The sequence below is a fragment of the Labrus bergylta genome, chromosome 18 (genome assembly GCF_963930695.1).
Source record: "Labrus bergylta chromosome 18, fLabBer1.1, whole genome shotgun sequence".
NCBI classification, from domain to species: Eukaryota; Metazoa; Chordata; class Actinopteri; order Labriformes; family Labridae; genus Labrus; species Labrus bergylta.
Genome location: NC_089212.1, coordinates 14,751,073 through 14,764,736, shown reverse-complemented (window position 1 = coordinate 14,764,736; position 13,664 = coordinate 14,751,073). Strand labels below are relative to the sequence as shown.

Below are 13,664 nucleotides of genomic sequence, written 5' to 3'. Positions count from 1 at the left end.
CAGAATTGTCACTGTCCCTATGTATGTATTTTGGTGGTGATGGAGCCAGGTTTGATAGATTAATATTTAAGGAGGGCCAGATGCCGGCCTGGCCTGGAAGTGTTTTCTCCACATTAATAATGCAACCCGTATCTAAGGAGGCAGGCGAGCATGGCTGCGGTACAGTAAAGGGCCCCAGCGTCTGGGGAGCAGGTGGTGCGAAGGGGGCGGGGGGCTGGCATTGTCATTAAGGCCCAGACAGATCCACCCCTACCCCTGTGAGGCTGAGGGTTACAGAGGAGGTGGTGGAGACGATAGCATCAGGAGTGAGTCCCTATCAAGTTTGAACATGTAAACACTGCAATGGATAAAAATGCCTCTTACTTCGATAAAATGTAAGGATCACATGTGTTTAAAAATACTAAATCTAAGACTGACTAAGGTCATAGTGAGGTGGAGAAAATACAGCCTATTGTCAGGCTGAATGGGGTGCCTAACTTTTGGATTGGTGGTCTGGTCTGTTTTGCATTTTTTCTTTTTTAAGGAGAACTGGTCGCTATGAATATCAAAAGAAAAAAAGTCAGTAAGGATCATTCATATCAAACAACGGACCTTTTATTTTAAATTCACCTTTCTCCCAGCTGAGACAGCGAGGCTGAACTCTGGGTCTCTTTGGAACTGCACTTTGTCCTTACGCTCAACCCCTCTGAATGATTAAAATTGAAGGTGTGTCAAAGCGCCTTAAGGGAATCACGTAGAGTTCAGGGTTCACATTTTAGTTTTAATACCTCATCTTTGGCCCAGAGACCCTAATTTAAAAAGGATGGCATAGCTTTACAAAAGAGGTCAGACGGGGAATGGCACTATGCGGCAAAAAAAAGTCACATCAACACAGCCAAAGTTTTGCTGCCGCATGAAAAATGGGCTGATTGGAATAAAAATAAAAAGAGGGAGGTTTGACAAGAGGCTAGCTTGTCCCAGTTTCGGACCGTCTCTCACTGCCCCACTTTGTGTTTCCCTCCAGGGTGCCTCTGAAGGTGGAACAAGCAAACAATGCCCGTGATGCCCTGGCCAAGGCGGTGTACAGTCGCCTCTTTGATCATGTGGTGAAAAGAGTCAATCAGTGTTTCCCCTTCAAGACCTCCTCCAACTTCATCGGGGTGTTGGACATAGCTGGGTTTGGTAATGAAATGCAGTTAGTGTTCAAAAAAATGTTCATGTTCCAGTTAAACTTAATTAAATAGACTTAGCATGAGTATAAATAGGAAAATATCCTACATCTGTTTTTTTTTAATTCCTTCTTATAAAGAGACACTTGTCTGTGCGGCTTGTTTCGTAATATAAGTATCCAAATGCATACACTCACATCATTACCAGTGCTCTTACTTGAGAATTAATTTCCCCAGGCTGCCGTGTAATTAAGCACAGGCTTTGCAAAAAAATCTTCATTTTAGAAAATTAATTGAAAAATGTTTTTTTTCTGCTTCTCCTATTTTTTCCTCCTTGTAGAGTATTTTGAACATAACAGCTTTGAGCAGTTCTGTATCAATTACTGCAACGAGAAACTGCAGCAGTTCTTCAATGAGCGTATCCTAAAAGAGGTGGGTGAGCAGCATGTGGATGCAAATGATTTCTTTAATTTTGAATCCTTGTAAACCTGCCATGTCATGTGAGTCCAAACTTTTCTGACTCTTTCATAACAAGACAGGAGGAAGAGATTGGCTACTCCGTCTTACCGTCTCCGGTTTCTTACTTATATTTTCCCCTCGTCTCTCCTGCTCTTTCTCATTAGAATGCTAATTTCTCAAGGGACACGATGAGGCTTGTTTCTCTCCTGTGATCTCTTAACGTTATTCTGCTCCAAGGTCTCCAATTAATGCAACACGATTCTGGTTAAAGCCTCTTTCTAATTATCTGAACTGTCTGTTTTTCAGTTTGAAATCTTGTGTTTGTTTTTTAACTAAGATGATTGTCTGAAACCACTCAGACAATTATGAAGCAGTTGTACATCAGGGAAGTTTGAAACATGTTTCCATGTCTGTGCAGGAGCAAGAGCTGTACCAAAAGGAGGGGCTGGGAGTGAATGAGGTGCATTATGTTGACAACCAGGATTGCATAGGTAAGTCTCTTAGTGAGTCCTCCTGCTAGCACCCTGTTGACCCTCAAACTCAGTAAGTTTTTTAAATGTCACTACTTTCAAAAGTTTCTCTGAAAAAGTAAAACTTCAAAAACAAATCTTGGCATTGCCTTCTAAAAGGAAGGGGAAAATAATATGTGACTTTAATTTATCTCATGTTAAAGCTAATGAGATGTCTGCTTTCCTCTGACCAGACTTAAAGGTAGACATGTAGGAGTTTGTGTTCATGTGCTGGCATAATAGTTGACCTTTGGAAACAGGATAGTCCAATCACACCCAGGGACATCATTAAGATGAAGTGTTGCCTTTGAAGACTTGTGTTGCAAAACAAAAAACGACGGACAGCGCGTGTCCCTCTGTAGCGCCTACACACACACCAAAAGCATTTGAGTTTGGTTCAAATGGAACATCGGCTCACCCACATTCATTTGGGCTGTTCCTTCTGCTCGGGGCCACACGTCAGAGCAACGAGACTACACCTGTCAGGGGGACAAAAATACCAACTTCTCATTATTGCAGACACAAGCATATCCATGTGTCTGAAGGGAGCAAGCCTAATGAGGTTTTGTGGGTTTTATGGCCTTTCTTTGTGCAAAGAGAATCCAGAGAAATAATAACCCCTTGTTTGGGTCGTCTGTCCTCAAGTGTTTCCTAGCATTAATAGGATGAAGTAGTCAGAGTATCAAGGTGAGGCAGTTTGATTTGTATTTCAAAGGCTGTGATTATTCCGGTGTGAGGTTAACTGACAGCCATGAATAACATTTATGACTTGCAAATGACCGTTTGGGTTGGCCATTAATTCATTCATCAATCTTCAGGATTTATGCACAGGTGCTTGTTCATGTAGATTTTTTTTTTTGTTCAGGAGGTCCTTGGCTATTAGACTGTATTGCAAACACAGGATGCAATATGAATAATTCAGATGTTTGGCTAAATGAGGATCCTGATGAACATGTTTTTTGTGCTTGAATATTCAGAACCAGAAACAGTAAACAGGAGGAATTTCCAATGAGTGTCAAAGTCAGAAGCAGTTTCTGTGTGTGTGTTTTAAAAAAAAAAACGTCTCTGTGAAAGGCCACTGTGATTCCCTCCTTACCGCTCCTTGAAAACCTAAACAGAGATTCAAATATTTTATTGTTATTCCCAAACATGCCCTGACGCATTCAATGAAACGTACGTGTGTAAATATAACTAGTTCTGACATGTTGCGAAGAAGTATTTCACATTTTGGCACAAACCTGTGACATCTTTTGGGGATATACTTTTAATACTAGTGCTTCACCGCACTCCACCATGAATCACTATAATGTTGCTTATACATACATGATGTTCTGTTTTTAGACCTGGTGGAAGCAAAGCTGGTGGGAGTCCTGGATATTTTGGATGAAGAGAACCGTCTTCCTCAGCCCAGTGACCAACACTTTGCTTTGGCTGTTCACAGCAAACATAAAGACCACTTCAGACTAACGGTCAGACCTCTTAAGCTGTGTTCTCTTTCCCTCTCCCTCCCTCCCTTCCTCTCTCTTCTTTCACCCTGCATCTCATTTTCGAAACCAATTCAAAGGCGTTGCAGGCATCTCTCTGCTTCTGTCATTGTTTTCTCTCCAGTATTCTGCTATTATTCTCCCTCTTTGTGCACTGAGGCCCTTCTAAAAGGGACGAGGCAACAATACACTTTAGTTTGTTTTTTTTATCATTGTGATCATTTTTTACCGTGCCTGTGTGTAACAGTAGTTTGGTGAATGACGCACAGTCCCTCCCTCTGTCTCTGCCATTGTCATTATTGTTCCTCACTCTGCCTGTGTCTCTGCAAGCATGAAATCCTTTTAGAAGTGCAGCCTTGACACCAATTCAAGTTTAAGATTAGAGGTGGCTGGCTGCAGCTTTACTCTACTGCAGGAGGAGTTATAGCTCAAATAAAAGGTTGTTCTGTCCATTTAATATGGTGAAAAACATTCATCTTAATCTAAAGTGCCTGAATATGCTGTGATATGGCATTTCTCATTTACAGTTTCCACTCTTTAAAGATGATTTATTATGGTTCCTGATGAAGCTAAAGGAGTCTGGAAATGTTAGGTGCTATTGTTTTTTTTTGTACCCTGAACCATAATGTTAGTCATGGATTTTTTTTTTTTATCAATTGGCCCATGTGAGATGAATGTGGCATTAAAACATAAATAAGTAAATGTGTTTGGTTGTTATTCCTCCTGTGTATCAATGCAAGTAAACATGGTAAATTACTACAAATAACCCATCCACAGCCTGTGAGATTTTGTCTGTATTTATGACATAATTTCAAGCTTTTCCGCTGGATTTCTCTGCAAGTCATTGATCCGAATGTTTCACGCTCCAGTCCAGCCATCCTCATTCAATAGTGGTGTGGATAAACACAATTCAGCTGTAGAGATGGTGATGGATTGGATGAGAGTGAAATCAATATATATGTGTTTTAGCACTGTCATTAAATCTGATTTGCTTTCTTCCCGTCCCACTTAGGTTCCTAGGAAGTCAAAGTTGACCATTCACAGGAATCTGCGGGATGACGAAGGCTTTATCATCAGGCACTTTGCTGGAGCGGTCTGCTATGAAACGGTACTTTATAACATAGATTTCATTATACAGAGCTGTTAGAGCGGGGTGGTATTAGAGATTAGAGCTTTTTTTTTTCTTTTTTTTTCACCAAAAAAGGCTGTTCAAATAAGACGGGGGAGAATCTAGCAGCTAAAGCAAACTAAATCTTAATCACAGATATGAAGCCTTGAACTGTTTATTCTGTTAAGCATTATTTAAGGTATCTGTAAAATTTCAGAATGTCTGTCATCCTTTAAAGTGTTGCATTACTTAGTAAACACTTCAAATGTGTTAAATGATTTACTGATCATCAAGCTATTTGGTGTCATTTTGTCATCTTCTATTAATCAACTACCAGATTTATTGATAACTAATTACAGCTCCAATACATTTCACTTATTGTACAATGATACCAGCAGTATGGCTCACACATGCTTTAATTATGTGATTTGAATGGAGAAGGGACTGAGGCATCCATTTGTTTTTTGCATTTTCTTACATTAGTAAAAATGTTGCCCGTGCCTACATGTGTTTTTTTACATGTGTGTGTGTCCATAGACTCGTTTTGTGGAGAAGAACAATGACGCCCTGCACATGTCCTTGGAGAGTTTAGTGAGTGAATCCAAAGACAAATTTGTTCGGGAGCTGTTTGAGAACTCCAACACCGCCAAGGACTCCAAACAGAAAGCGGGCAAACTCAGCTTCATCAGCGTTGGCAACAAGTTCAAGGTCAGGGCGTCTGTCTGACAGTCTGTTTTTGTATGCTCATGAAATATCCCTGAATTCAGTACGATTAAATATGACTAAAAAAATGAGTTCAAATTTCAACAGAGCTTTTTAATTTCAGTATTGTCACAACTATAAGAAAATATTTAATGATTTTCCTGCTAATTTGTTCCAACTTTATTTCCCCACAGGCAAACACTTAATAATGAATGTTATAGTAGATTCTCATGTACTTCATTGTAAGACGGATGTATAAACAATTTGGATAGCTCTATTTAATATTAGATCATTTTCCCAACTGAAATTGTACAGTGTGCATTACAAATTAAAAAATACAAATTCTCACAAAAATAAAACAATAACAAGAGGTTCGCAAGAAGATTTCCCTTGTTGAACTGGCTTCTTGTTAATGTGTTCATGTAACATGTTCATGCTGAACTGTATGTGTATACATAAACATTCACAGACACCTTGTTTTTAACTCTTTGAAGAGATATTTTCTTATTGGTTATTTAATTCCTTGGCATGCAAAAATGTCCCCAAGTTCCCCAAGACTCTGCTGCCTGTCCTCTTCAGTTCAACAGTTATATGCTCATTTTGGAAAACTATGAATTATCTTCATGTTTAAACAGTATCACCAGGTGACTATGGTCCCATAGAGTAGATTTAGTGAATAAAACAAATCACATAATAATCATACTTCACCCAGAAGTCATATATAAAGCACCTTGGATTTCCTTGTTAAAGGTGTCTCTGTCCTTGCTCGACTGAACTGTTTCCCTCTTTACTCACCTGTGACAAAGATGTATGACACTACAACCTAATCTCAGATCTATCTGGGTTATCTTCTTCACAAACATTAACAACAAACCATGAAATGCTTCCTTCTGTCCTAAACACACAGACTCAACTGAACCTGCTGCTGGAAAAACTTCGAAGTACTGTGAGTAATATTTTGTCATTTGTAACTTCAACTTCACATTTTTTAGAAAACTTCTTTGCTTTCATGCTCACAATCAAGATAAAATGACTAACCTTTTAAAGTACAGAGAAGCATTGGAATATATTTTTGCTGCAGAACTATTACAAACCAAAGGATAGAGAGCAGGCAAAGATTGAGAAGTTCTGTGGTGAGACTAGTCATTTTATATTTCTTTCTTGCAGGGCTCAAGTTTTATTCGCTGTGTCAAACCCAACCTGAAGATGGTCAGCCATCAATTTGAAGGAGCTTTGATTCTCTCGCAGCTGCAGTGCTCAGGTAGGACTCAGTGTGCTGTGACTCAATTGTGAGTGAAACTCATGGTCAAACACACTGTTCTTATTTAAATAAACAATATTTCAGTGTGGGTTTGTCCTTGTTCAGCACACTGAGCCTTTCACTGTGAAGACTTTAAGATTCCTGAATCATTCAGATGTTTTTGTCTATGTTGCACCTGCACTTGAGTCATGGGCTATTATGGAAGTAGAAGTGTTTGTGTTGCTATACAGTGATTAATGAATAATCTTCCAGTCCATGCACACAGCTTATTGAAGCAGAAGTTAGCATGGTGCTGCAACACACGTTTCAAAGTAATTACATCAAAGTAACATTTGGCTTTCATGAAGGCTATGGTAATTTTTTCACTTCTATAGACACGATCTAAGCTCATTTTCATACACACAAATGAACACATTAGCCTTTGGTTAGGTACTTGTAAGACATGAAGCATAAGATTCAGTGTTTAGAGACAGATTATCTCTTTAAATGTAAAATGTTCCTCTGATAAATGAAGTGTACATTTATCAGTGAGTTGTAACACCTCAATCATATTCTCTCCGTCTGTTTCTCGTAATTAGGCATGGTGTCAGTGTTGGACCTGATGCAGGGGGGTTTCCCCTCCAGAGCTCCCTTCCATGAACTCTATAACATGTATAAACAGTACATGCCTGACAAGCTCACACGCCTGAATCCACGACTCTTCTGCAAGGTAGGCTTACATAAATGTATTTTTTTTCTTCTTCACTGGATAAATAGGAAATCTGTTAAATGACTAAAACAATCTAAACCAATTAGGTGTTTAAAAAAGCCTTGAGCCACATTGTCCTATTTAAGAAATGATGAGCTAACAAACAGTTTTGTGCTCTACATTTGTAACCACATTTACAATGCTGTGTGACTAAAGGTAATGTGTTCCTCTGTAGGCTTTGTTCAAAGCTCTGGGCCTAAACGACATTGACTTCAAGTTTGGATTGACACGAGTGTTCTTTCGCCCTGGAAAGGTACAAACAAGTCAATGAATGACACATGTGATGTAGAACTCAATATATCATGAACATCTTTCAAACTAAGAGCATCAAAGTTTGATTAGTGTTTTTCTCTCTGTTTGTAAATCAGTTTGCAGAGTTCGACCAGATCATGAAGTCTGATCCAGACCACCTGGCAGAGCTGCTGAAGAAAGTCAACACGTGGCTGTTGTGTAGCCGTTGGAAGAAGGTTCAGTGGTGCAGCTTGTCTGTCATCAAACGTAGGTTAAAGGAGTATAAATGAAATTATTGAGATCCTTCTGACGGCCAACATCAATTCATTAAATGTTTTAGAATAGATCATTTAACACTCCTACATGTAACATTGTCTCTGCATGGCTTCCCAAACAGATGGAGACACCGAATTTCATAACTTCTTTTTTTCATTTTAGCTATTTCTGAAAAGAAAGAGTCCAATTTGCCCTTACAATGAAAAATAAGCTTCATCAAATGAGACTGCATCAATCGGATTCAAAATCAGTTATTGAATAAATGTTAGCAGCATAACTTATTTGTGTTGGCAAACTTTTCTCACTTTGCAGAGGTCGACTTTGTCATTTCCTGACAGTTTATAAAACAACTCTGATAGCTTTACTAAATCATATTTCACACTTTCCCATTCATTCTGAATATTGAAAGCAGCAGCCTGCAGCAGTATGGAGAAGTACTCTAAAAGCAGTTCCTCGAACCATTACATTGTGTGTCAAGTTATTGATTTCCACCAAATAACAAAGTGCAGGCTTCTGCTTATTTGTGTGAAAGCATCACATGAAACTACATTAGAGTTAGAACAGAACGCTGCCTCTGCGTGATTTGTTGACCTGTAACCTGAGGAAATGTACGTCTCCACCTTATTATCACAGTGTTGTATCTGATTTCTATTATCACTTTACTTGTCAATGTGTAGTAGCCATTATCGCCGTCAACTCAAAGCTGTATCATAATTTTTTTAGGTACATGTTTATGCAGATCATATATGAATTTTAAAAATCAATTTCTACATTTCCATCATATTTGAATAAAAGAGGACATTATTGAACTTCTCGGTATTTGCAGATGAGCATCTCAATGCGTCAGAGAACAATGAAGTATGCTGTGCAAATGCAAATTATTTATTTTAGATTTTTGCATTTCCTTTAATTGAGAGACTAAGTTTGAGTAGAAACAACATGAGGGGTTAGAGAAATAGGGAACGACAATGTTAGAAGTCCCAGAGCACATTCAATCAGGGGGGAAGTTTCAGTTCATGTTCAGAACTTGAACCCCCCTAAAGACGACTTAAAGATCTCATTAAGTCTTTGTGTGAATCTTTTTCTTTACAGTTCGCAACAAGATGAGTTACAGAGCTTCGGCTTGCATCAAGATTCAAAAGACCGTCCGCATGTGGTTGTGTAAGAAGAAGCATAAGCCCCGGTGAGTCTCTGCCTAGCATTTGTCCTTAACTAACACAAAGACACACACAGACAGACAGACAGACACACACACACACACATACAGAGAGAGACACACACATGCATGATTTTACACCTTCTTCCTCTCTGTCTGTGCCCTCTGCTCTCGTATCTTTTCATTTCACCCTGCACCCTTTGCGTTCTTTCTCTTTAAACTGATTCATGCTTGGTTGGTTTTGATGGCTTTCTCACATTGTGAATTTAGGAGTTCAAATCCATCTCGAAAGTCATCTGTGGAGAAATGATGTCTCACTGTACTGCTCGGGAAAATACAGCGTGTCTTTCTGTATTGAAGTTGCATTTGGAAAAATGGCTCTGGTAAAAGCAGCTATCTGTGTCAGACACTTTGAGTGACAGAATGTGTGTGGATGACAGAGGAAACGTTTGATACCAACAGACACACATGATCATCTTATGTACTTCAATATGGAGGCTGTTATTTTTTAAGATTTATATATCCATCTTTCATGACAGCTAAGGACAATGTTTGAAATCTGTTGAAAAAAGTTTCATTGTCCAGGTTTCAATGAAACGCTCACTACAGGGTATAGCTTGGCAATCACAGGGCGATTCAGAGCTGTAAAGGAGCACCCAAACGTCTCTCACCAACTTTACAGAGCGGCAGGAATAGAAGGGACGAGGGAAATGAGAACATTTTGAACACAATAGAGCTTTCTTGCAAAGTTTTTGCCAACTGTGATCCAAAAACTCACCTGGCAGCATCTTTACATGTCAATTTGGATACAAAGATCCTCAAGCTAACAGCTAAGAGCAAAGTTAGAAGATGGCTAGTGAAAGTTTGTAAACTCAAATCACATTTGAGCAGAACACTATAATGTGCGCCCCTGTGTTTAAGATAAGTCCTCAAAGATGTCTACAGGACGTTATGTTACATGAATAGATTTTTAATGGAAATAAATGTAGTAATTTTAAGTTGTAGAAAACTCCTTATGGTCTATTTGTGTAAGACTGTATTTTTCCTGTCTCTCGTAGTATTGACGGTATGGTGAAGGTTCGTGGCCTGAAGAAGCACATGGAGCGATTCAACGAGGTGGTGAACGGGCTAAAGGAGGGCAAGCAGGAGATGGCCAAAAAGGTCCAGGAGCTGGCTGCCTCCATAGATGCTCTGTCAGCAAAGATAAAGGTGAGTCATCAGGCCTGACTGTGTTCCCCTCTGTCTACCTGTACAGCCATAGGATTATTTCTCTATTGATTTTTTTTTAAGCTGCTTAGCCATCAGTTTGCTTTTTTTGAGCATGGTTAATTGTTAAGGAAAGAGTATACTTAAGACGTTTTTCTTTTTGAATGTTTGAATCTGAGGAAGAGCACAAACATTCCTTTAAACAAGTCAGCATAGGATTTATATGTTTCTCTTCTACAATCACACCTGTAGCTCCCTGCCAGTACCAGGCTGTCCTGTTGTTCACTGTGGCTTTTCTGCAGCGGGCCCACCCTTCTCTCTCTCTCTTTCTCTCTCTCTCAATCTCACAGAATCAATATTTTCAATCACCACAGGATAAAAGGCTACGTGAAGAAAAAAAACCTCTCTGACAACATAATGTAGTGGAGCTGTTTTTGCTAAATTATCCAACATGCTTAGTGAAATTCCTGCTCTCCTTGTGCAATAAACAGTCACCACAAACACTTCCACCAGGCATCTAAATTGTTTGCTGTATATCAGCACCTGAATGCAATCATCTGGTTGTAGATAGGTTCCTCAAGGTTTCCTGATTGATGATGATGATGCACATGCGACTCCTGACCCTGCCAATCAGCCTCTCTTTCTTCCTTATGCCCCTCTGTTAGCCTATCAGCATCCCAACTGTGGACACTCATGGCATTCTGAGTGCTTATAAATTCCTCCTGGCATGACATCTCCTCTTGAATAATGCATGAGGTGACAACGGCTGTCATTCAGACTTCAATACGTCGGGGACAAGGCCTTGTCATGTGACCTCTCTGTGTCAGACTCCTTCTGGTGAATCTTCACTATCTGGTGACCTCTTCTCCTCTCGTTGATTGTGTGTTGTGTAAAGTGGGCAATTCAACATTTTGGCTGTCATGTGCAAGTGACAGGCACTGTGCCAGTCATTATTTTGCCTGGTTACCACATGGATAGGTTGTGCCATGGTCGTGGTTTCAAAACACTACACACAGTGTTTTGAAAAACGTCCATACATTAAGACACATTATTCATAACTGAAAGCCTGTGTGTGTTAATTGCTAAACATTGCCACTGAAATATCACACTCGGTTAACAATCTCCTGAACTGTGGAGACACATGTAACCAATCAGATCACACAGAAGTCGGAGCTTGAATACAGGAGTTAGGTTTGCTTTTTTGTGTGCACAAAAATCTGGAACAATTTTGAAGTAGGAGGACGAGGAAGAGGAGCAAGATGAGAAAGAGGCTGAGGAGAAGGAGGGTAGTCATTTCAAAAACTTTTTTTATTCAATAGTGAAAAACTGTAAGATTATAATTCATTGATCAGTATTTCTGTTTTAAGTGACCATCACCGGCCACTCTGGTGTTCTTCTTTTTCACTAGTCTACATTGATGACCTGGAAAGAGATTGACACTGAGTACCAGGGGCTGGTGAAACGCTCCGAGCAGCTGCTCTCCTCGATGCAAAAGAAGAAGCAGGAGCAGGAAGAGAGCGAGAGGCTGAAACACATCGAGGAGGAAATGGAGAAAGAGAGGAAGAGGAGGGACAAAGAGGAGCAGAGGCGCAAACAGGAGGAAGCGGACAGGAGACTGTAAGTTAGAGCCGGGGAACATTATGAGGAAAGATTTTGGCATGTGCTTTGTTTAAAGTATGAAAAGTGACTTGTTTGTTATTTGTTTCAGTTAAGTGATTTTCTTCTTACATTTCAGGAAAGCAGAGATGGAGATCAAGAGAAAGCTGGAGGAGGAGGATAGAAAGAAGAGGGAGGGGGAAGAGAAAGTGATCCAGGTTTGGAGCCTCCCAAAATGTAGTTTTTTGACTGTTGTTTCACTTCACTGCAACAACAAAAAAATCAGCCAGGCAGAAATTCAAGAAAGCCCTCAAGAAAACCCAACCATTATTAGTTTGAATCTCATGTTGTATACACACTTACCCTCTTTTCAAAGACGTTCTACTGTTGATACATTTAATTTTTAGTTGTAAATATATTAGAAACACATGGCTCCCTGAGGTTTGTTCTTAGTCTTTTGTTTAACCCTAATGAGGTAACTGACCACTCCACCCCTGCAGTGTCTTAGTGCTCATACCCTGATATTTTAATTACATCCAAGCAAGATAGCTCCCCAGACTTAATCCTAATCCTAGACTAAGTGGGACCTTCATTCAGTCATTTTCAACAGTATCAAGGTCTATATTGTTGCTTGAAGAATACTACATTTCTCATTTTTTTATATTTAAAGTTAAACAAATAGGCCTAAAACCACTTGTCAGGAAATAAATGGATCAGATTGATCAGTAGGTGCAACAATTATTAATTATTTAATTGTTTAAATAATATTTTGAAGAAGTTAAAGCAGCCAACATTGTGTGTTTCCACCTTCAGGATTATGTGTTGTTTCTCTGACTTTCTTAAGGGTTTGGCAAGCACTGTTATTCAAGCAACGTTGTCTGACCTACGACCTTTTAGAAAACACTAAAGCAGTTGTATCATTGAGAATGTTATTCCATAATAAAATACATTGATTAAGGGTCAGAATTTTTAGTTGCTCCCCAAGACAACAAACAAAACAAATGTTTGGTGGTGTCACATAAGAAGTCGCTCGACAAGCACACATGGCCCTTAGGTTTTCTCTTAAATATTTAAAAATACAAAAAACAACTCACAACAGCATCATAGTATGTAAATATGAATGTCCTGTTTCTTAAAGTTGATTTTTGCACAGCAAAATCCTGATCCTATAGTAGGATCTTATAGCTTCCACTTCCTGCTTAGTTTCTCATTTCTAAACGTACTTATCTGTATGTGCATTATCTTTTGTTTTCATGTCAAGCCTCCTACTCTCATCTTCACCGAGACACCTTTATCCACCTCTGTCTTTTTACCTTTCATCACACTCCACTCATCCACCTGTGACATGCACATCACACCTTCTGTTTATCTTTAGCCTTTTTTATTCACCCATGACCTGTTAGACAGTTGCATTTGTCCGATTTGTTCCTTTCTTTCTAGCAGTTAGACAGTGGACACCAGGCTGTCACAGGCCACATGTTCCAGTAGACTCTTTGTTTGTGTATCCACAGCTTTGAGGCTGAGAGCTGCAGCAGTAAACTTTCTAAGGTTTTCTGCTGTGAGTTCCACTGCATTTTATTCTGTTGTTTTGCGTCAAAAGTCAAGTTCTGCACTTTCTTACTCTCTTTAACCCTTTCAACCTCACTTTACTTTTTCTACAACATCTAGATTTCAACACTGGAGTATTTATATTTTTAGAGGGTAGCACCACTAATTACAGGTTTTCACTGTATAAATCCTCTCACTCAAAACAGTTTAACGAATGCTTGTGAGCACAAAC

General features: G+C 39.3%; 1 protein-coding gene across 3 annotated transcripts in view; it reads left to right on the top strand.

The window, feature by feature from the left end:
* myo6b (myosin VIb) overlaps positions 1–13,664 on the top strand; it is a 33,216-nt gene that overhangs the window by 12,601 nt on the left and 6,951 nt on the right. For all 3 annotated transcript variants that reach the window (XM_065966597.1, XM_020640735.3, XM_020640733.3), the window contains exons 13-27: positions 1,004–1,161; positions 1,489–1,580; positions 2,026–2,098; positions 3,458–3,585; positions 4,613–4,708; positions 5,246–5,416; positions 6,318–6,356; positions 6,578–6,671; positions 7,250–7,380; positions 7,595–7,672; positions 7,788–7,917; positions 9,019–9,109; positions 10,141–10,291; positions 11,697–11,905; positions 12,024–12,102. In XM_065966597.1, the coding sequence (XP_065822669.1) occupies positions 1,004–1,161; positions 1,489–1,580; positions 2,026–2,098; positions 3,458–3,585; positions 4,613–4,708; positions 5,246–5,416; positions 6,318–6,356; positions 6,578–6,671; positions 7,250–7,380; positions 7,595–7,672; positions 7,788–7,917; positions 9,019–9,109; positions 10,141–10,291; positions 11,697–11,905; positions 12,024–12,102 (1,720 nt within the window). The remainder of the gene's footprint in view (positions 1–1,003; positions 1,162–1,488; positions 1,581–2,025; positions 2,099–3,457; positions 3,586–4,612; positions 4,709–5,245; positions 5,417–6,317; positions 6,357–6,577; positions 6,672–7,249; positions 7,381–7,594; positions 7,673–7,787; positions 7,918–9,018; positions 9,110–10,140; positions 10,292–11,696; positions 11,906–12,023; positions 12,103–13,664) is intronic.